Source organism: Rhamphochromis sp. 'chilingali' (genome assembly GCF_963969265.1).
Source record: "Rhamphochromis sp. 'chilingali' genome assembly, chromosome: 11".
Classification (NCBI taxonomy): domain Eukaryota; kingdom Metazoa; phylum Chordata; class Actinopteri; order Cichliformes; family Cichlidae; genus Rhamphochromis; species Rhamphochromis sp. 'chilingali'.
In genome coordinates, this window is record NC_137938.1 from 38635784 (window position 1) to 38658238 (window position 22455).

General features: G+C 49.4%; 3 protein-coding genes across 9 annotated transcripts; 1 reads left to right on the plus strand and 2 right to left on the minus strand.

Moving 5' to 3' along the window:
* Positions 1-1618: 1618 nt before the first annotated feature.
* Positions 1619-8433, minus strand: slc39a3 (solute carrier family 39 member 3). The gene is made up of 4 exons (XM_080896045.1): positions 8274-8433; positions 6080-6333; positions 4666-4796; positions 1619-3253 (listed from the first exon to the last, which is right to left on the minus strand). Exons 2-4 carry the CDS (start codon positions 6279-6281, stop codon positions 2588-2590), a joined length of 999 nt encoding a protein of 332 aa, XP_080752171.1. The 5' UTR covers positions 6282-6333; positions 8274-8433; the 3' UTR covers positions 1619-2587.
* A 1884-nt stretch (positions 8434-10317) lies between these two features.
* On the minus strand, positions 10318-16655 carry LOC308405435 (histidine N-acetyltransferase-like). Of its 3 annotated transcripts, none has more exons than XM_080896089.1 (4): positions 15878-16655; positions 12638-12757; positions 12317-12541; positions 10318-11584 (listed from the first exon to the last, which is right to left on the minus strand). In XM_080896089.1, the coding sequence occupies exons 1-4, from the start codon at positions 15911-15913 to the stop codon at positions 11030-11032; spliced, it is 936 nt and encodes a 311-aa protein (XP_080752215.1). In that variant the 5' UTR covers positions 15914-16655; the 3' UTR covers positions 10318-11029. The 3 variants fall into 3 exon arrangements, with proteins under 3 accessions (XP_080752215.1, XP_080752214.1, XP_080752216.1); XM_080896088.1 differs by lacking the exon at positions 15878-16655 and adding an exon at positions 13513-14525; XM_080896090.1 differs by lacking the exon at positions 15878-16655 and adding an exon at positions 12943-13499.
* Positions 15183-21487, plus strand: creb3l4 (cAMP responsive element binding protein 3-like 4). Of its 5 annotated transcripts, none has more exons than XM_080896083.1 (10): positions 15183-15633; positions 16736-16879; positions 17009-17273; positions 18007-18116; positions 18204-18293; positions 18376-18482; positions 19217-19285; positions 19695-19779; positions 20141-20231; positions 20556-21487. In XM_080896083.1, exons 2-10 carry the CDS (start codon positions 16739-16741, stop codon positions 20864-20866), a joined length of 1269 nt encoding a protein of 422 aa, XP_080752209.1. In that variant the 5' UTR covers positions 15183-15633; positions 16736-16738; the 3' UTR covers positions 20867-21487. The 5 variants fall into 5 exon arrangements, with proteins under 5 accessions (XP_080752209.1, XP_080752210.1, XP_080752207.1 ...); XM_080896084.1 differs by having other exon boundaries at positions 15183-15628; positions 16664-16879; XM_080896081.1 differs by having other exon boundaries at positions 15183-15628.
* The last annotated feature ends 968 nt before the right edge of the window (positions 21488-22455 follow it).

A 22455-nucleotide genomic window follows, 5' to 3' on the forward strand; every position in this document is an offset into this window, starting at 1 on the left:
CACATATTCAACTCTGTATATTTTATATATTTTATTTATTGTTTACTCTATTTAATTTGTAAAATATGTGTACACACACACACACACACACACACGTAGAAAAATATTTAGTATACACATCCAGAAATGCATACACTATTATATATTGTACATATATTTATTAGTTTCAGATGCAGCCATTCTTGTATTTTGCTTGTTTACATTATTGTATTTGCACAACTCTGTTGCTTGTGAAGCTCGCACACAAGAATTTCACTCACATGTGCTGTACCAATGTACCTGCACATGTGATGTGACAATAAAAGTGATCTGATTTGATTTGATTTGCTAGGCAACCCGGGCAGCGCGACGGAGGCTAGACCACCCATTTCACAAGCCTCGCACTTCCGGCCTCAGCGGTCTTTGAGTACGCGGCCCTTGAGGACCGTTGAGGCTGCAGACCCTGAACTGGGACACAGCCCTGAAATTCAGCTCCTGTCACGTTTGCGGTGATTGTTCAGCTGCGATCGCTCTGCTGCTGTCCTCTCAGGTGCACTGATGAGGTCACACAGGTGTCGCTGTGTTGCTGAACTGTTGTGGCTCATCAGTGAAACTGTGACATGAACGAGGTGATCTCTCACACACACACACACACCGTGTCGGGGCTGCGGTGGGAGAGCTGAAAGCTGCTTGCAGACCGACCGCAGGCGGCTCGGACTGAAGTGAAAGAGGAACGCTCAGCGGCGCTCCGACTGCTTCTTCACCTGAACAAGGACACGCCTCACATCCTGACATCAGCGAGGTCATCGCTGAAGAGCAGCTGCCAAGGAAATGGCCTGTAACCATGGCAACCACAGGTTACTAGGGAAAAATGGGGCGTCTGTCAGCGACCCAGAAACCTGCAGCGACAGCAGAGTTGACATTTCCCCCAGGCGTCACCGTTCAGTCTGCAGGCCCGTGCCACGTGGTCGTCGTCATGGTGATTTATTTTTCGCCGCGATCCGAGGCCACATGGTACAAACTTGTTTCCAGGGCAGCTCTGATTTAGCTTTACAAACAGAAAACGCTTGTTTCCTGTTCCACGGGAACACAGACTGTATGTAAAAGATGGACTAGCACAGTCACTGGCGCCATGTTGGTTTTCCGCCTGCAGTTTGCATAAAAACACTTTTTTGTTTCTCAGATAAAATGAGAATAAAACCGTTTTCCGTCGGCTCGAGCGCCCGACGTGTTTGGATACGATGGACGGTCGGCGGCTAAAGCTGAGGACAAAAATCCGTCACGACGCGTCATCGCTGCTCAGACTGTTGTCACGCGTACCGAGGCGGTCATGTGACTGTCGAGCTGTCAGACTTCGTCCTGGATCAGTGCTGCCGATCCACAGATCAGTAATCAGTTTATCTTTGCCGAGTAATCAGATTACAGGAGCTGAGAAAGCGTCACGCAGCAGAGATTTGACCTCACGTCTCTGAAAATACTTGAGTCTTAATGTAATCGAGTACTTTTACTTCAGTACAGATGCGCTTTATGTTTCTGCGTTTCTGCTTCCTGTCGTTTCGGCTCAGTGCTGCGTCCGTCTGACCCGTGGCTGTGCGGCTGCAGGACGCCGTCTCATGAAATAAACATTCAAACACGCATGTTTATTTTCTGCATGATTTTATACAAACTTGATTACAGTAAATTTACATGTTTAAAAATACTTTTATTACAAAAAACAAGTGTTTGAATCCTGCTGTCAGTTAAAATAGAGCTCTCCACGAAAACATGCTCTCCTCCGGCTCCGACGCCTCCAAACATTCCAGTCAGATTTCTGAAGGTTTTCCTTGTTTAGCAACGCGTTCGTTCTAAAAGCTGAAATCTCGCGCAGCTCTGGGGCGCAGCTCTGGGACGCTCCTCTGGGACGCTCCTCTGAGGCGAGCACATTGGAGGTTTGTGGTTGGTCGATCACTTCAGGCCTTCCTTGGGACTTTGTTCACGAGGAGGTCGGAGTATCGGTCATGTGATCAGGGTCTTTGCTCCGTCGGTCGTTTCTTCGATGTAACTAAACAGCCAAAGCGTCTCCACCTGGAACCTCCAATAAAAGCTGCCAAACAGGAAGTTCGAACAGCTCGACGACCTGCCGTTACGCCTCTATTAGCCATCAAATATGGCTGCTCTCCCGCTGCACCCTGAACTCTGAGATAGCGCTGCAGCAGGCCAGCCTGCTTCCCATGATGCACTTCTTCCCTCCCTGGGTGTTCGATCGCCTGCTGCGGCTCCTTAGCTTCATCCCGCCTCCCTGAGCCTGCCAGAGGTTTCCTCCTGTTAAAAGGGAGTTTTCGCTCCCCGCTGTCACCAGGTGCGGCTCATGAGGGGGTTTGATTGGTGGGTTTCTGTCAAACCCTGCAGGCGGTCAGAGGAGACCTCGAAGGAGGGCACGAAACTTTAACGGATCAGGTTTGCGGGGTTGTTCTGCTCCTCCCCCTGGCGCTCTCGCGCCGTCTCTCTTTGGCTTAAGTCTTCGTCTCTCGTTAACGTCACAAAAATTAAACACGTGTTCCTAATGAAGCTCTGAACCATGCGACGTCTCTGAAGTCGCACACGGAGCTCGCCCTCTCGCCGTCTGCCTCTACAGTTTGATGAACAGCACGGCGGTCACCATGGCAAAGCCCACCAGCAGCATGGCCACCTTGGTGATGCGGTTCCTGCCGGCGGCGAGCTCGTGCGGTAGGATCTCCATGAAGGTGATGTAGATGAAGGTTCCCGCCGCCAGCCCCTCCAGCGTGCAGCGGGCCAGCTGGTGCCCCGGCGATGTCTTGGTCTCGGTGAGGCCGACGCCCAGGCCGACGCCCAGCGGCGACATGACGGCGAACAGCAGCAGGCAGCCGACCACCACGGAGCGACGCAGCCGGGCCTGACACAGCTTCACGGTTAGGCTGAAGGAGATGATGCTCTTGTGGATCATCAGGGCGAGGCAGATCTCCAGCACCTCCTGCCCCTCCTCCAGCAGCCCCACCGCCAGCCCCTCAAACACCGAGTGCAGCGACAGCGAGAAGACCAGGATGAAGGCGCGCAGGGCGGACTGAGAACCAAAGTCCACGTGGAAGTGACCGTCCGAGTCCGCTGAGCCCCGGCGGTGGTGATCGTTGGATTGAATGCTGGAGTCCACCAGCAGAGAGCGCCGTTCCTCCGGGGACGGCGACGTCTGGTCCTTGAAGGCCAGGATGATTTGCTCCAGGACCAGGACCAGGAAGAAGCCCATAGCCACGATGAACTCGGGCAGGGGGAACTGCAGCTGAGGGAGGAAGAGGAGGAGGAGAAGAAGAGTCAGCTTGAGATACCTACATCTGGATTTATCTCCAGGGTCCAAAACTAAGACCTAAATGTTCACAGATCTGAATGTCCGAATAAATCATCGAAAAAACGTCAATATTTAATAAAACGTTAAGAGTAGAAACTCCAGAACGTTCTCATCGCCATGGACACGATCAATAACACATGACATACATGATCAGAGATGCAGCTTCAACCGGATTACATTTAAATCTCCAAATATGATTTTTATATGCCAGATTTATTTATGACATTAAACCATAAGAATTCATTAAAATGTCCAAATTTGTAGAGGTTTTTTTAAATCCTCCAAGTTTAAATAAATACATAAAAATAAAACTACAAATATGTCCCAAAAATGTGAATATTCTAAAAACAAAAAACCAACATCGTCAATAAAATGTCAAAAAAACTCAAATTTGTTACGTTTGTCCTCAAAATTAAAAGCATCTGTCGGACTTTATTAGCTCCAAACATTCAGAAAACAAATGTTAATGTTGAATAATTAAGACAGCAGAGGAGTGACGGACGGCTCAGCGTCTGTGTCTCTTCCTCTCTGAGTTTGAACGTTTTCACTTCCCTCTCGCTCAGTTTCCTGTGAGCGCTGTGGCGAACTCTGAGGACAGGAAATAAACCAGCTGCTGCTTCAAAATAAAAGCATTTCAACGCTGACAAACTGAATTTCCAGCAACGAGCTCTACGGAGGCCCGACATGACCAAATCTATAAATAAACTTCATTCAACAATTGTGAGAAATAATATTAAATATTTATTATTTATTTAAAAGTACTTATTTTTGTGCTTATTGCAGATTTCCTTTTTTTCCAGAGGGTTTTCCTGCAGACGTGCTAATGGATGTTTGTGGTGCGACACGCGTGCAGTAAACTGTTTGTGGTGGGGAAACAAAAACACTCGCCAACATCTGCGTGGCCGCTGACTGCAGGCTCGGTGCAGCCGGCCTGAACAGCTGGAGTGTCGGAGGTTGTGCTTTACAAACACCAACATTGTCTGTTCGAGTGCAGCGAGTCAAACAGTCACTTCCTGCCACAGACAGGCCTCGCTCTAACATCAGCTCATTGTTGCAGCATTGAAGCTTTTACTCAGAGTTATCGATCCTGTCACGAGTTAGCTAACAACCAACCACATGACGTCACAGTCGTGCGGACATAAGATGGCGCTAAACAGGATTTTGAAACTTTGACTTTAAGCTGTTTTTTATTAAATCCAGAGTTACATCACTGTCTGAGAGCAGGATCGGTGGGCTCAGCCAGCTCAGACGTTAAAGCATCTCTGAGCGTGACGGTGAGGCTTTACCTGCGGTTTCTCTTCAGGCCTCTTTAACGTGTGCTCAGGTGAGCGTGTGCGCTCTCCTACCTTAATCCCGGCGCTGCTGAAGGCCTCGTTGATGCTCTGCAGGTAGTCGGGCAGCAGGTCCAGCAGGCAGGTGGCGAAGAACACGCCTCCAGCAAAACAGCTGATCAAGCTCAGCAGCAGGCGCCTTAAATCTGCAACACGGACAGCACAGGTCAATCACACGGATCAATCACACAGGTCAATCGCACGGATCAATCACACAGGTCAATCACACGGATCAATCGCACGGATCAATCACACAGGTCAATCACACGGATCAATCGCACGGATCAATCACACAGGTCAATCGCACGGATCAATAACACGGATCAATCACACAGGTCAATCGCACGGATCAATCACACAGGTCAATCACACGGATCAATCGCACGGATCAATCACACAGGTCAATCGCACGGATCAATCGCACGGATCAATCACACAGGTCAATCGCACGGATCAATAACACGGATCAATCACACAGGTCAATCGCACGGATCAATCGCACGGATCAATCGCACGGATCAATCACACAGGTCAATCACACAGGTCAATCACACGGATCAATCGCACGGATCAATCGCACGGATCAATCACACAGGTCAATCGCACGGATCAATCGCACGGATCAATCGCACGGATCAATCGCACGGATCAATCGCACAGGTCAATCGCACGGATCAATCGCACGGATCAATCGCACGGATCAATCACACAGGTCAATCGCACGGATCAATCGCACGGATCAATCACACAGGTCAATCGCACGGATCAATCGCACGGATCAATCGCACGGATCAATCGCACGGATCAATCGCACAGGTCAATCGCACGGATCAATCACACGGATCAATCGCACGGATCAATCGCACGGATCAATCACACTGCTGCAGAGCCAGAGGTTGAAACTGAAAGCAAACAGAAAGTCAGACTCCTGAAAGGCGTCGTGTAACAGCCCTGCAGAGCAGCGCTCATGGATTCATGTTCTCCTGCTGCAGCTGATCGAGTGACTGCACAGAGATCACACGACGTCACATCTAATCAGCTGGTTAGGAGAAAACAGGAAGTCGAGCTGTGAGATGAAAACACTGCAGACTAATCCTGGAGCTCCGAGCGTGGCTTCGGGCTCAGCGGGATCTAAACCTAAACCCGTTATCCTGCGTCTCCCCACTTCCTCTCATGTATTTTACTACCAGAGCATGTGAAGCCCCACCCACCTGCCTTTAGGAGGCATGGCCAATTGGAAAACCGTTGGCTGAAAGTGGGAGGAGCGTGTTTCTGACCTGCAGAACACCATGCTCAAAAGAAGAATTGTCCATGCAAAGCCAGCATGAGCACGGCTGATTTCAGCCACCCAGTCCAAATATTTTCTTTCTGACGTTCTGACCTCCTCACACAGAAACCGATGTTGGAAACGTTTATCTGCTCAGTTTACCTGGCTGCACGCTGAAGCGCCCCGCCCCTCGGACGATGCAGAGCGGGGCAAATCCGAACAGCAGCGTGACTGACAGCAGGACCGCCAGCGCTCCTAGTTTGATCTCCAGGGCAGGGACGTCAGCCGGGTTCACCTTCAGCGCCGCCGTTTCCTTTGCTGAAGACACGAGGACAGAGGAGGATGCTCCGCCTGCGACAGCCATGTCAGCTCTCTGGACCGGACCGCAATCGTGGACTCGCTCTGAGGACGAGAGTCTGTCAGACAGAGGAAGAACAACACAGTGAGACACATGTTTCATTTGAATGATGGTTTCCTGCAGGTACGGGCGAACTGCGGCGCTGCGCCTGGATCACACCTGTGAGTCTGCAAAGACTAACGCATTACGTACTCCTAGCAGCTGACGATGAAACCTGACGTATGCGATGTTCACAGGCTGCTCTGAGCCAGACACACACACACAATCAGTCAGCATGAGGACGGTGCTCTTAAAGTTTAACCTAGTGATGTGACGTTCTGTATCGAGGCTTCGAAGCTTGTGTCGAGTAATTGAGGGAGCGTTTCCGCGAAGCGCGTATCGAGGCTTGCTTCATTTATGGGAGGAGCTGAAAATGATGACGTCCGAAGCCTCGCTGCCCGGCTGTACCACGTGACTGGTTCATGAAGTGGTTCGAACTTTGCCGCGAGCTATGACAGATATAAACCCCTCAGACTTCATTCAAAATGTGGGTGTTTGATGGAGAGTTGTGGTTAGTGAGAGTTTGGAGACAGTTTGGAGGTTTATGAGCGTGAGGAGAGAAAGTCAGGAGAGAATGGAGCCAGCTAAGAAGAGGAGGATGTCCTCCCCTGTGTGGGAACATTTTGAGCTTATATCTCCCAACAAGGTATGTAAATTTCCACAGAAGATGTATTTTCATAATACTGATGGTGCAATAAAACTTATGTTAAGCTGTCGTTACTTTTGTACAAGGTGAAGTGTTTGCTATGTGCCAGGGAGCTGGGATATAACAACAACACCTCATCCATGCTTAGGCACTACAGAGCTTTGCATGAGAATAAGGGGAACACCGATTGTGGAGCAAGACCAGGTGAGCCATCAAATGCAATGATAATATAGCATGCAGTAATGTTACTAAATGATATAACAATATTATACAGCTGTAATAAGTTACGTGTGTGATATTTATATTTGTGCTTTGTTTTATTGTCTTTACATTCTGCCAGCATAAATATACACAGTATACTGCCATCACTACAATATACATGTTTTACACACTCCTTTTGTTGTTGACATTTACAGGCTGTGTGCAAAATGCCACACTCTTCAAATTCATGCCAGCTATTATTTTTACGTCCAGTAGGTGTCCTGCTAGAGCAAATGAAGCTTCAAGAAGCTTCGCGTTGGGGTGAACCAATTGGATGAAAAGCTTCAGTGCTTCATGAAGCTTCATCTGCCCATCACTAGTTTAACCCTCGCCTGCAGGTCGCTCGGTGAGGTCACAGTTTCGCCGCCCTCCTGTGGGCTAGGGCATAGGCGGGGTGATGAACTTCCTGTGTGATGTTTAGCTCATGCAGCAAACAGAGATGTTTGTGATGTGCAGAGCGCCATGAGTCATGTGACCCCAGGAATCGATAAGAGCAGCAAACAGAGGCAGCGGCGCGCTGACAGGAAGTGCGGTGAAGAAGGCGGATTAACTGAAAGTGGCAGCAGGTGTGAGTGGCTCAGACGGAGGGGCGGGTCTGATCTGATTGGGGGGGATTTCCACGTTATTTCAGGACGTGTCTGAAATCGGAGTGGGCGGTCCCCCTGCAGTTCCTCTGCTGTGCCGCAGGGGCAGCAGCGAGTCAGGCAGAAACAAACATGTTTACAGACTGAGGCACGGGGTCAGAGGTCAGATCAGTTTGTATCCGACTGCTGGTGAGTCGAATAACCGAATATTAAGCAGCTGCGCAGATTTACCACAGCTGTAACATCTGCTACGTCATAAAGATGTGCACCGACTCTTCCTCGCGCAACTAATCAGACGTTAAAGGGGTTTTAGTTAGTGCGCACGCGCAGTCTGTGAGTCATGGAGGCGTAACCGTGGTAACCATCGTGTGTTTCCCGCTGATGATCCCGAGGTAACGCAATATTTTTACTCCGGAGCAGATCACGGTCCCGCGCACAGACTCCGCTCAGGTGTCCAAACACCCTTACCTGTTCAGCCGCGGGCTCGCGCTCAGGTGAGGCTCTCGGTATCAGAGCTGATCGGCGGCGTGAGCTTCTCTCGGTGCTGCTCTCCGGGAAGTGGTGACTCAGTTCCCACCAGCTGATCCCGCCTCGTGAGGGAGCTGCTGTGAAGCGCTCCGCAATAAAACACCGCATTTCCTCTTTACAAAATAAAAGCCCGTCAGTGTTTGGTTTCCGGTTCGGTCCTGGGTCCAGCAGGAGGAGACCCCGGACCATCAAACGCTTCCTGTCCCTCATGTATGTGACGTCATAACGCTAAAGTTTTCATTTATGTTGAAAAATCACAGATTTTCTTCATGTTTACCCTCGATCAGTCATCAATAACAGTCAATCAGGTAAGTCAATCAGAAAAGGGTAATTGAGTTCATCTCAGCCTTTTACGAGCCACGTCTTACGTTTTTAATCATTGATCTGTAATATTTATGGATCTGTGCGTGGGTTCGCAGCACAGGTGCTCTGTCACACCTGATCCTATTGATCCAAATGTTTGACTGCTGATTGGTGGGGGAGCAGAGCCTGCCTCTCCTCTGAAGTGAACGTTCGTCTTCAGCTTTATTTTCCTGATGCGCTTTAATTTATTCAATTAATAAATTGTTGTTTAAAAAAAGTTGCTGTGTTTTTATTTTGCTGCAGTGAAAACTGTCAGAAGCTCATGTTCATCTTTATTTTTAATTCTCAGCCTACACAAAGGCATTTACTGATTCTTTTCTCAAAAACTAAACGTGAGGCTTTTATTTTGAAGGCCGAAATCCCCTGTCGTTTTCTGACTTCACTCAGCTGGAGCGGGAGGCGGATCCTTCCAGCTGCTGACTTTGTAGCTTAACAGGAATCCCAAGAGTCCATGTTAGTGTCACTTTCCATCACTCATTAATCACAGGAGGTCAGAGGTCAAACGCCACTGCCTGTTAGTGACTGTGTGCGTGACACTGTGGAAGCTTCACTGGTACATAAATCACACAATGCTGCAGTCAGCACTCTGGCAGCAGTAAAACGTCTGTTAAGCTGTTTGTGGTTAGAGCAGCTGTGAAAACTTCGGGCTCAAAGGTCACAGTAAGCACAAACAAAAGTCGTCCTGGCCTTTGGAAGCAACACCTCATGATCCAAAATCATTACTGAGACACAGATACCAGAAACCACACCACAAAACTTCAAAATGACTAAAAATCTACTTCATTTACATGAAAAACCATAAAAAACAAAGCAGATGACCTCAAATTTAGGACCAATCACAGTGAAAAAATTAAATTATACACAAGGATAGACAGATACTATGAAAAAATCCAGACGTCCAACTATCAACTTCATTTAGATGCAGAAACACAGAAAGAGACTGAAACACACGAAATAGCCAAAGTACTAAACCACAGACTGTAAACAAAGATGGACAGAGCTCCTTAAACCTGCATTGCCTCTTCTGTCCATCAGGGGGCGACTCCTCTGTGATCTCTAATGAGTGGCAGGTGTGGCTGATTACAACATGATGCTTTTCTGGACTTTTCTACTCGGTCAGAACCCAAACAGGAACCTTCACAACACCGAGTAAACTCCACAGTGGACACCAGGGAAACACAAAAACACACACCACAATCCAAGAAGCACAAAGAAGCCCACACTCAAAGTTCACCACCTTTAAAGCTCTCCGATAACGCTGTAGAAATCCAACACAGCGTCTGAAAGGTTTTTATAATGTGGGAAAGAACAGTGTGATTCTGGGAATCTGAAGGTTTGTCGTTTCCGTCCAGTCCGAGCCGTCTTTGGCTCCCTGCAGGAACATCGAGACTCAATCGACAAACATTTAGCTTTTAGTTCACCTTGTAAAGTGTGCATGTGTAAAAAGTGGCTGGAGGACAGAAACAGAAATATCTTCTCACTTCACTCGGACGATTCTAGAAACTGACCTTTGTCCCCAGAGGCGAGGTCAGCTGATGGGTTTCCCGCCTGATTCGGTGGATTTACAGGGCGAGGCACTCAGAAAGACCACAGAGCCAGATCAAGATTCAAATATCTGATTTTATTTATATTCAAGCAGCAACAACCTGGTGATTACATATCGACAGTCAGAATTTTAAGAACGTTTCATGCGTGGGTCAGCAGGTGAACATAAAGGTGTGTGTCAGGTAAAGGTGCATCACATGAGATCATAAACAAACCTTATCTTCCACACAAAGACAAGCCTGTCAACACTGCTGCGTCTGTCACACGCAGACAGTAAAAATCACTTTATGTCCGTCAGACGGTGTCTTAGATTTAAACACGAAGCTTTGTTTAGCAGAGAAAACTCTTCTCGTAGGTACGCGTCAGTGCGAGGAGCCATTTGAGGCACCGCTGTTAACCGTTCAAGGATGAAGACAGTCCTCACAAAGCCAATTCAATCCTCCAAGAACAGAGAAACCTTCCCGATTGTCACACGTGACTTATGAACGTTTGGAAGAATGGAAAATATCTGAAACGTGCTGAAACTCCACAACAACCTCTAGCAGCTGACCTAGAACCGAGGTTCTCTCAGCTGCTAGCGGTTACCTCTGAGTGACGATGATGATTTCCTATTGAATTGTTAAAACTCACACTAGTGCTTCTAAACAAACTTATAACATTTAATTAAACCTGCATGTGGAACCTCACGGGATCCTGGGAATCCAGGACAAAAGGTTTGGAAGTGTTTGAAGGAATCCTGGCAGAGGTCAAAATATCCGCCAGCATTCAAGCTGTCACGCCGAGGCCAGTCAGAGGTCTGTCTCCAGTATGACTTCCTCCCAGTAGTCCTTAAAAAATGACACGTTTGCATCGTTCTGACAGAACTGACGTAAGCCCGCCCACAGCCCAGGATCCACGTAGGTGTGGCAGACCAGGTAACCTTTAAGACTCGGCAGGAAAGCTTCCAGTTGTGCCAGAAACACGGCGCACACCGATGTCAGACTGCGGCCAAAGATGTTGATGTTGAGGCGCATGGCATTGTGGCGGTAGGGTACGGCATACGGTGGCGTGCCCAGACTGAGGGCAGCGGGCTCGAACTCACGGTCTACGATCCACGTTAGGCCTCTGCGCTGCAGCACCTCTAGGTTGGCCTCCACCGGCTTCAAGGGCTCCCAGTCGTTGATGATGGTTTTGCCGGGCAGCAGGTTGGAAACCACGTGGTCGGACAGGACCAGCGTCTCAGCCTGCCGCCAGCTCAGCGTGACCGGACCACAGGAGGAGTCGGCGTGGAGCGGATGTTTGGATCGAAGCTCAGTGATGAAGGAGCCCAGGTTGACCGCCTCACAGCACAAAGACAAGATGGCCTGCAGGGGGCGACAGAGAGGACGGGGTGAGTCTGTGGTTTACTTACCTGTTCTGGTTCGACTCATCGCAGTCGCTCGGGAAACAAGTCCAAGTTCAGGCTTGGTCACAACATGCAACCGGACTATTCATGCTGTGATCCAGTCCATCATCCAATCACGTGGCATGTGTGCTCTTCACCCCCGTCATGAGTCTGAGGCCAAACTAAGAACCACACATCTGTAGTTTCCATTCAGTGGACACGGAGGGATCGTTTACAGTCCAGGCTGAAAAACCAGGCGGACTCTTCAACTGTAAGTGCTCAGAGCACGCTCAGTCTTAGGATGTGTCTGCAGCATCACGGTAACCACAACAACAAAGGCCACCTTGCAATAACTAGAAGCCAGCGGTGATCTCTGACCAAACGTCAGTGTGATGACACTGTGCCGGTCCTGCAGTCCTAACAGGAGAGTAATTATAAATGAATTCAAGTCGTTATTTATTTTTAAAAACCCTTTGATTCATTTCCTATGAATATCGACACATTAGCTTTACTTCTCAACCACGACGTTCATGAACTGAAAGTCTACGTGCTTCAGGAGGACGCGGCATTTCTGCACAGCACGGTCAGAATAAAGGGAACGGCGCCGCTCGAACAGACGCATCAGCTTCTGCAAACAGCTGCGCGACGTCGCTGTGATGAAGAATTATCACCAACTTTGGTCACAATCACAAACCGGTGGACTGTGACACACCTCCTTTGCGATGAGCCTGTACTTGGCGAGCGTCTTCACTGAAGGATTGTCTCCTCGGCTCAGCCTCACAGCAGAGATTTCTGGGTAGTAGCGGCGGACGTAGTTGGTCACATGCGTCTGGAGGGCGCTGGCGATGCCGCTGCCCCTCAGATCGGACACCACCCTGCGCCCCTGAAGTACTGCCGTCTGACCGCCATCCACCAGGAGCGCAGACTCCAGTGCCACCTGCAGGGAGATGGAGAATGCAGCTCAGTGTAGAAAAACAGAGCCGTGAAATGAAAACTGCGGTCTGCTTCCTCAGGGCTCGCCTTCACGCCTCACCACTCTGCCGTCGATCCGGGCGATGAAGACGACGCGTCCAGGCTCCTGCAGCCAGCGGTGAAAGAAGGCGGCCATGTAATCGAGCCCGTTGTAGTCATCAGGCGTGCAGATGTTCAGGACCTGCGGGACAACACGGGCTCTGTTAGGAACGACGCTCTGAGGACACCTGGGCGTTCCTGACTCCGCCTCAAACAGACGTCAGAATACAGACAACTTCTAATTGGCGCAGAGCAAACGACGACACACGGGTCCGTGACGCTCAGCACTGATTTTAAGTTTGGCTGTTAAAGCCTTCCATCAATCACCTCCACGACATCTCCCAGGTTAACCACAGGTCAGAGGTCGTCGCTGCTCCCAGCAACCTCCCTCGCCTGAAACTAAAGGGTCCACGCCTCTGTCTGTCCCCACGGAGACCCCTTTAGACCTTTAAATCAGCTCTGAACGCGTCGTCTGTCTGAGGTGCTCAGAGTTTATCACTGTGATTTTATTTGACTGCTCAGATTTTCTTCAGGTATCGATTCTAACTTGTGACTCCTGCAATTCATGTGTGTCCTTTGTCCCTGTGAGAAATGACAAAGCGCCGAAGCAAACAGGAAATGAGGCCATGAGGTTTTTTTAGTTAGTCACAGCAGTAAATTATGTGATGTTCAAAGTTTTTTAAAGCTGTTCAGCGGCGTGCTGCAGCGGTGTGCACTCCTTCACCTCATATGTTTTATGGAGCAAACGCCATAAAGGCGAAGAGAACCGCTCGAGCAGCCGCGGTCAGTCGTCCTATCAGTGGCTTCAGCCTGTGCATTCAGCCTGAGTTCACATCTCGCACTCTGACCTGTGATCTTTAGAGAGTCATGTGACTATTAATGGAAAAATGTTGGGACCTGCTGGAAGTCCTGCTCCTGGGCCAGGCAGTACACCACATCAGCTGCTTCCCCTCCTGCAGACATCCTGGTCCTGTTTCAGCCCCTGAGGTGTTTCCTGCACGCTTCGGTCTCCAGAACCTCTGAAGCACTTTGCACCTGCAGAGAGCGGTCGACGGTTCCTCTGCGAAGCTTCTGGAGAGTCCAGAGGTCAGAAAGCTGTCTGCTCAGCCAACGCTCAGGGCTGCGTTCAGCATCCACACCCCTGCAGCTGGGGCTGGAGTGCTGACAGCGTTCGCCTCTCACAGCGATAGTTTCATCTGTCAGATTATCATCGTTTGTGTCTCTGAGTGCTTTAGTGGTAAAACTGATTCAGATTTTCAGAATAAAAGCTTTGTTTCAGCATTAAAAACATGTAAAATTCTTTCTGCAGGTGCGTAAAGTTCAAACTGTTCAAACTCCACTTCTGCAGAACTTCGGGTGACTGTGAATGCAGCTTCTGAAGCCACGCCCTCTGCCGAGGATTTCACCAGCAGAGGATCCATCAGCATCCAATCAGATGGTGGAGGTGTGAGATTTAAAGAGTTACCTGTAAGAGGAAACCTTCAGAGACCAAACAGTCACACCTGGTGGTGAAGTGCCAGCGCTGCAGTCACGGTGACGGGGCAGGTGTTTAGGAGCAGGGCTCTGGTTGGGTTTGCTGGTTTAGACTTGTAAATACTAATAAAAATGAACAGAAAAACAAAGGGGAGGAGCCTCATGTTGGAGAAGCAAACATGTCGGCACAGGTGCTGACCAACTCGCAGAGAACAGTGTGCTCGTAATTACAGATGTTCAGGTTTTCTGCTGCTTCAGCCTGAGGCACACATCACACTCGTGCTTCTACATCTTCTGCTGAGCAACCTCTGACCTCTGACCTGCTGCTCAGGTTCAACAGGTAGTGGTCAGAGTGAATTGAGCTGCTGTGAGATTAACTTTGAGAAAATGCTTCTCGTGGCCGTCAGGATGGGCATGTGGGTGAAGTGTGGGGTCAGGCCTCTTAGGTCCAAATCAGTCGGTTCTCCTCTCAGCATCTCTACAGAGGAACACCTTAGCCCCCCCCCCCCCCATATGACACAGAGTCATATGATGGCTGATAACACGGGAACCGTCAGAGGAGCCGTCTTCAGCAGAGCCTCAAACCTCCAGAGCCCAGAGGCAGGAGAGCAGGTCCAGGGACACGTGGAACATCTGCATGCTGCAGATGGAAGCGATCCCTCCATCTTTGTCCAGGGTGGGCTCCTGCACCGGATGCACGGTCATTGGATATTCCATGACGCTGTAAATCACGTCAGACCGGAGTCATTTTTATCAACTCTTAACCTTTAACAACCTGCTGCAGATTTGAACTCACTGTTCAAACTGGCTAATTCGCTTTAGTGCTGATTTTATCTGTTGTCAAGTTTTGTTTTGCAATTCTAACTTATTTTATATAGTTTTAAAACTATTTTCCTTTTCATTTTTTCTTTTGTAGGTGATCTTCGGTTTCTGAAAGGCGCCCTCAAATAAAATGTATTATTATTATTATTATTATTATTACTATGATAATGACATTAATAATAATATTATTAACATTCCTGTTGGTGGCCCTCAGACAGCAGAGGGCTCTGTTTAGTCTGCCTGATTATAGGAAGAGAAGAAGAAGTCGGGCATGCGCAGAGGCGGAGGAGGCTGTGAGCTGCCAGCTGGACTCCGTGTTCCACCGTGAAGCGACACGAAGGTCCGTGTGTGTGTGTGTGTGTGTGTGAGAGAGAGAGAGAGGAGGAGGAGCACCGCTGATGAAGATCCGGAGCGTTTGTACCGGAAACGACAACAGCAGAGCTCCGTGTGTCAGCTGTGAGTATCCTCTGCTGCTCCTCCGGTCCGACCGGGACCGCGCCTGGAGAGTGCTGGAAAGTTTTTGAATGGCACACAAAGAGGAAGAGTGAGAAAAGTACTGAGTTTAGAAGTACTCTGTTACAGTAAAAGTACAGGAGTGTGCTGTGCGGTTATGAGAAGTCATAAGTGTCACTGCAGGTGTGACCAGTGGGAGTCTGCACATGCTCAGTTCGACCCTCTCCTGGGTAGACAGTAGGAGCTTGGACCATTTGTTTTGGAGGTAAGGTGAGTTTAAACTTCATCTCTGACTGAGTAATCTAAAGTAATCCCATTCTGGGTGTCTCGCCTCAACCGGGGACCTCATTAGTGAATGAGCCCGGTTGGATGAGCTCTGCTCCACCCTGGCTGTGGCGAGCGTGCTCTGGGTTGGAGCGTTTCACCTGGTGTGTTGTTGTGATGTCGTTCGTCTCAAGCTGAGACTTTGCAAAGGCTGTATATCAAAGATGGACACGGCTGCTGTGACACTGACCGCTGGTTGAAGTCCCGCGTTGATTGTTGATGTCATCGGTTGTTTGCAGCCACCCAACGACCAATGAACCAATGGCCCTCAGTCTGCAGGAGAAACGTCCTTGTGGTTTCTTTGGGCGCTCGCAGGCTGCCGTAGCGGGCTGTAAACATGTTGTAAAGTTTTAACCTGAGGGTCTGAGAGATCACCTCACTGCTGGACTGCAGCTTGTGTCCATCTTTTACGTACAGTCTAACAGGAAGACCTTTGCTAGACCATAATTGGGACAACAGGTGATGATATAGGTGTGGCGGGTACAGCTGAGGCTGGCTCGGTGGAGTGTTTCCCTCTGAAGCACGACTTGGATTCACCCGTGAGGCTGTTTTATTGATCAGCTCATGTGACTTCAGGTAAATCGGAGGCGGTCTCAGTCTGCAGGTTCCTCGCTGTCGTGTTTGGAAGCTAAGAGACGTGGGACAGGTCGGGCTTGTTTGCGGAGAAACACGTTTGGCAGCCTATCAGGTCTCAGCTCAGGTGTGTGCGTTTGGGTGTGTGCCTACCAGGATGTCCTCCTCAGAGCTGCTTTACCTGCTCTCCACACACACACACACACACACACACACACACACACACACACACACACACACCTGCTTTGTCTGTTTGTCAGCTGCTGCTAGGTCATGTGACCCACACAGATGCCTTTTGCACACTGCTGCAGCTTCTCAGGCTTTCAGAACAGCGAAGGTGTCGTATTCAGGAACTCGAGCTGAAGAGCTTCAGCTGTGACCTCTGCTCTGCTTTCCCATACAGTGTCCGCCTCTAGCTCCTCCTCCTCCCCCCACTCTGTCTGGTACTGATCCAGGTGTGAACCTGTGTCTGCAGGTGATGGATGCAGAGAGCGGGGAGCTGTTTCTCGGCGTCATGGCATCCGGGAGCTGGCAGCTCGACGGTCCGTTCTCCTCCTCAGAGCTCATCCCGGCCGGCTCAGAGAAACCCCTGCAGGACTGGGCGGTGGACCCCGAGTGTGTGAGTGTCTGTGATCACATGACCACTCAGAGAGGAAGTGTTTATTTGAAACTTTGAAGTGGCGGCAAGTTTTTCCATGTCTGATGTGGCCTTGCTGTTCGTGACTGTGTAAAATGTGACCTTCATCAGATTCTCAATGACAGCGACTCCGAGGATGTCCTCCACGCCGTCAATCCAAACGAGGTGTTTCCCAGCGGGCCACCGGCTGACCCGTCATCAGAGAGCGACAGCGGGATCTCCGAGGACCCCGCCATCAAGAGTCCTGTCACCACGGTGACTGCAGCGGGCACCCAGCTGGCGCCAACGACAGTTTACCAGCTGGTTTATGACATCAGCGGGCTGGGCAGTGCTAAGACTGGAGCTGGACAGGAGAACATCATCTCCATCGAGCTCGGTGAGGCCACGCTTTGTTTCTGCCGTTCAGGATTCGACGAATCAGGCGACATTCAGCGGCGGCAGCTAGCTTCATGCTCGTGTCGACTGAGCTTAAAGAAGTTTGTTTCATTAAAGCATCAGCAGATGATTCATGCTGAGAATCAGCTGAAGTCCAACTTTAGTGTCGTACCGGTGTCTCCACCAGGGGGCGTGTGAGTATTAACAGAAGCTATAGCATACATTTTCATTGCTATGCAGATGATGCCCAGCTCAGTGGTCCCTCAGATGGTCCCGCCCCTCCCGAGCCTGGCTCTGCTGGAGGTTACTTCCTGTTAAAGGGGAGTTTTTCCTTCCCACTGTCGCCAAAGTGCTTGAGTGTTTGTCTCTATGTTTGGAGGGTCTTTACAATATAAAGCGATTGATTTGGCGCTACATGAACAAAGTTAATTGAATTTAATTACGAACTCGTTCTGATGTGAAACTGCGAGCTGGTTTTGCACATGGATGAAACACTGCCCCCTGCTGGTGACGTCATGGTTAGTTTGGAACGATGATGATTTTAAATCATTGTTTAATATTTTTAGGTGGCGTTCACGGCACGAGACTGAAGCTTTCAGCTTCCTGTTAAACGACCTGGTGTGAAGCCAAAAACTATGACTCCACCCATTTAAAGAAAAAATCGACAGTGTGATGTAAGCGCGGCAGAAACAGGAAGGAGTGGCGTCGTTAACGGTGGTGCGCTCTCTCTGCAGATCAGTGGAGCTCTCAGCTGCTGCTGTCGGACTCGTGCGTCGTGAGCGAACTACCTGTGGTTTCGGCGCCGCGGCTCGCCATCCCTCCTCCCAGCCTCGACGACGACCTGGTGAGCCTCTGTTTCCTTTTTTTTTTTTTTTTCCTTGTCCTTCGTCAGGCTCCGCCCTAACGACTCATTCTTCTTCTTGTGTTGCAGCTGTGCCTGGATCTTCAGCTGACCGAGGAGGAGCAGAAGCTGCTGACCCAGGAGGGCGTGTCGCTGCCCAGCAACCTCCCCCTCACCAAGGTCGGGTGCACAGATGCTCTCAGGCCGCCGCGTTTCTGTGTCAGGTGCACGCTGCTGACTTTGAACCGAACTTTATTCACAGGCCGAGGAGCGAATTCTGAAGAAGGTCCGGAGGAAGATCCGCAACAAGCAGTCGGCTCAGGACAGCCGGCGGCGGAGGAAGGAGTACATCGACGGGCTGGAGAGCAGGTAACCGGCCAGCTGACCGCCGCCGCGTCGCTGACAGAGACTCCATTTCCAGACGTGTTGTGAGGTTTTTTCAGCGAGTCGATAGTTCGCCCCCCCGCCTTCATTTATCTGCTCTCACTTTCAATTTGAACTTCCTTCCATCCTCCAGGGGTCGTGACCCCGCTGAACTTCAGCCGTCTCCAGTGTCGCAGTCCGCGTCACGAGGGTTAACGCTGGATGAGGGCGGCGTTGTCACACGTTCACCTGCAGATTGGCTGCTATGAGCAGGAGAAGGAGGGGCTCGCTCTGTGTCAGCCAGAGCGGCTCAGATGTGTTTTTGTTGTGGGTTCAGAGTAATGAGGGAGTCACAGCTGTGTGTTAAATCGATGCTATAGGTCCGTCGTGACCACAAACCCCGCCCCATATTGTGTTTCCTCCTGCGACTTCTTCAGCTTAGAGAAACCTCAGCGCCACCTGTTGTATTGGTGATGAAACCGCAGAGCGACAGAAAGTTACGCCTTGACACCGAGCGGCGTCGCCGGGTTACTGGCGTTAAACTGTCATTAACGAAGACGGCGCTAAACGTGTTTTTAAAGCTCTCAGCCTCACAGGCAGAGTTACGTCTGTGTGAGCGGTGATGTAAATAACCTTTACATGTACGGCTTCATGTCCTGTTCAAGTCTGCACAGAGGTCCCCATGGTAACACCTGTGTGTGTGTGTGTGTGTGTGCGTGTGCGTGTGTGTGCGCTGACAGGGCGGCGGCGTGCTCGATGCAGAACAAAGAGCTGCAGCGGACGGTGGAGCAGCTGGAGAAACGTAACAAGTATGAACACGCTTTGCTGATTATTGAGGTCACAGAGAGGTCACTTCCTGTGACATAAACACAGGGAACGATGTCGAGCTCACACTCTGTAGGTTTTATTGTAATCTCACACAGTTTGGTGACATGAATACCACAGACATGTTATTCCAGACACTTCTGTCACAAACAGGATCAGAAACATCCACATCAGGGAGACCTCCCTGTGGTTCTGACTCCCACCAGCAGGGGGCACTGTGCTCTCACTTTAAATGTGAACCTCGGACAGCTCAGTCACGAGGACCTGAGTCTGTCTGAAACAGTCAGATTTACTTTTTAGTTTCTTCTTGAACTTCCTGCTGAGTTTGCTGCTTGCTGATTGGTTCACCTGCTCAGGTAAGCCCTAACCAGCCCCTGTGTTCCTGCTCCTCAGCTCTCTGCTGGCTCAGCTGCAGCAGCTTCAGTCTCTCATCAAGCAGACGGTCAGTAAAGGAGCCCAGACCAGCACCTGCCTACTGGTACGACCACCTTAAACCCGTTAAGGTGGAATGAAGTCTGTTTTGTTTTTGTTTGTTTGTTTTAGTTCTGCTCCTACACACACACACACACACACAAGCCCGTTCAGCTATCTTAGTGAGGACCTTCATTGACCTTAATAACCCTAACCATGAATGAATGCTGACCCTAAACCTAACCATAACCGAATTGTAACCCTGACACTGAAACCACATTTTGAGCTTCAAAAATGTCTTCAGACTTGTGAGGACCGGGTTGTGTGTCCTCACAAGTATAGTAGAATGCAGATTTCGGTCCTCACAATGACAGCTAGACAGGAACACAGACACACACACTCTGACCCTGCTCCTCGTGTGTCTTCAGATCATCCTCGTCTCTCTCGGTCTGATCATCCTGCCGAGCTTCAGCCCGTTCAGCCGCCACCGTGCAGACGACGACTACAGACCCACAGGAGGTTGGTCCCTGATGACATCACTTCCTGTTTGAGCATCTGTGATGGCAGCACAGGGTTTAGATGGAGGCTTTTGGGGAAGCTGAGAGTTTGTAGGATTGAACATTTTAAATAAAAATAGTTCTTCAGGCGCTCGAGCGTTTCCTGACGCTCGCTGTGTAAATATGGCGACGCAGGTAAACGCGGTAAATCCTGGTCTCATGTTGTCGGTTTGGCAGGAATGTTGCCTCAGAGACTGGAAAATGAATCCTAGGAATAACTTCGGTCGCGTTTTCTCCTCGGCACGTCAAACCGCTGGACTCATGATTTATTTTTTCATCTTTCCAGTGATTTCCAGAAACATCCTGACGGATCCGTCGTCCTCTCAGCCGACCTCAGACAACGCCTACGGTGCGACGTCCCTGCAGTCTGAGTCCCCCGCTCTCAGCCAATCAAAACCTCCTGAGGGAACGTCGAATCTCCCAGAACCAACAGAAAACCACGAACACGCAGCCGCAGACGGTACGGAGGGGAGCCGGTCGGGAAACGGCTCGGTGGTTACTGCCGAGCAGACGGAACCCGGCGCCCTCGGCCAGAAGTCGACGGTCCGAGGAGGACGGCGCGATCAGGCCAAACCGGGACACGCCGATGAGATGTAGAAACCGGACTTCCTGTTTTGAAGGAAAAAAACCCGACCTGCCCGATCGATCAGCTGATCGGTGCTGATTTATGGTGGTGGATTTCAAATGATCAAAAACACCAGACGGTATTATTCACGCCGAAACAAACCCTGTTAGCATCTACGGACATCCAGCACGAAGGTGAAGGTTCAAACTCGCCGTGGCTTTTCACCGTCGCCTGTTAGCATGCTAAGTCACGAGTACGCCAAAAGTCTTTGTTTGTTTAATAAATAAAAGGTTTTCTTCACAAATACGTGAGCAAACGTTACTTGTTTGAGTTGCAGCGTTGCTCACACGCCACGTAAACGTGTGGATGTTAGCAGCGCGGTGCGGTGACCGCTTTTCTTTTTCTTTCTGGGATGAAAAATGAATCAGTTGTGACGTCTGGAGTGATTATTGCCAAGTTTGATTTTTTCTTGTAGCGTGTCCTGATCATAAAGGAGCTAAATCATCTACAAACTGCTGCGAGGAGCTCGTGCACCTTTGTGACACGTGGTGACCTCATCATTTCAGACTTTGGCCACGCTGAATGTGCAGAGCGCCCCCTGAAGTGAAACGTGTGTAAATGTCTTTCTGGGTGAATTAAACTGTTTTTGCTGATCTCAGTTTCTTGGATTGATTTGTTTGTTTTGCTGCGTCTGAACTTTGACCTTTAAACGCTGTCAGACTTCACGGATCCGCCGGTCCCTGCAGGCCGAGCAGAGGAACCTGTTTCAGTTTCACCTCCGTACCTCCCAGCTTCGTTTCAGGATCTGCTTCATTAAAGGGAAACCGAGCGTGTGCAGCAGCACGGCGAGGCCGACTGGTCTGACTGGAGCTGCCAGCTGTTATTTTTTTTTTGTAATGAATAAAAAATAACATGACGTTTCTGTGCTGATGTTTGTGATCGTTCAGACACTGCTGCACTTCACCCAGAAACCATCAGAGGGCGTCACAGACCAAAGGCAGTGAGTCTCAGCTTCGATCTGATTGGGCGTCTCATGAAACACTAAAAATAAATCGTTTATAAAATCAGGTTTTACTTTCGTAAAACTTGCAGGTCACTTGTCACAAAACTTTGATACGTTTTTATTTTTGGATTTATGTCATGAAAGCATTTTTAGATTAATATTTATATTTTATTATTATTATTATTATTATATGTTTTGATATCTTTTCCAGTTGTCTTCATAATTATTACTTTAACAATTGGTGTTTTTATTTGTTACGATTTTTATGATTTGAATTGATTTTTGTCAGTTCCTTATTTTAATATTTTTCTATTTAATTTAACAATTTCTGAGTTTTCAGAGTTTCCTTTTTAATCATTTATTTATTTTTTGAAGTTATTTTTTCATTGTTACTGTTTATTATTATTTATAGGTGAGCAGTGCTGTTGGCCGTGGGTGTCGGCTGCTGGTGAGTCCGAGCTGATCGGGTTGAACCTGCGGCTCTAATCTGCTGCTGTTGTTTTGGGCGGATTGTCCCTTTAATGATGGGGTCGGGGATAATCTGCAGATGAGCCGCCACCTCTCGCTGTGACCCAGTTTGTGATCTACACTGGGACTGAAACTGACTCCAGATCAGAG

What these genes read in the sequence shown, in the direction of transcription:
- slc39a3 (XM_080896045.1), bottom strand. Translation starts at nt 6,281, where the DNA reads ATGGCTGTCGCAGGCGGAGCATCCTCCTCTGTCCTCGTGTCTTCAGCA. An exon ending in GCGCTTCAGCGTGCAGCCAG is followed by an intron (nt 4,797 to 6,079) that starts GTAAACTGAGCA and finishes TCCGTGTTGCAG; the next exon opens with ATTTAAGGCGCCTGCTGCTG. An exon ending in TCAGCAGCGCCGGGATTAAG is followed by an intron (nt 3,254 to 4,665) that starts GTAGGAGAGCGC and finishes TTCCTCCCTCAG; the next exon opens with CTGCAGTTCCCCCTGCCCGA.
- LOC308405435 (XM_080896088.1), bottom strand. Translation starts at nt 13,578, where the DNA reads ATGTCTGCAGGAGGGGAAGCAGCTGATGTGGTGTACTGCCTGGCCCAG. An exon ending in CCCGGATCGACGGCAGAGTG is followed by an intron (nt 12,542 to 12,637) that starts GTGAGGCGTGAA and finishes ATCTCCCTGCAG; the next exon opens with GTGGCACTGGAGTCTGCGCT. An exon ending in ACAGGCTCATCGCAAAGGAG is followed by an intron (nt 11,585 to 12,316) that starts GTGTGTCACAGT and finishes CGCCCCCTGCAG; the next exon opens with GCCATCTTGTCTTTGTGCTG.
- creb3l4 (XM_080896083.1), top strand. Translation starts at nt 16,739, where the DNA reads ATGGATGCAGAGAGCGGGGAGCTGTTTCTCGGCGTCATGGCATCCGGG. An exon ending in CAGCTGGAGAAACGTAACAA is followed by an intron (nt 19,286 to 19,694) that starts GTATGAACACGC and finishes CCTGCTCCTCAG; the next exon opens with CTCTCTGCTGGCTCAGCTGC. An exon ending in AGACCAGCACCTGCCTACTG is followed by an intron (nt 19,780 to 20,140) that starts GTACGACCACCT and finishes GTGTGTCTTCAG; the next exon opens with ATCATCCTCGTCTCTCTCGG.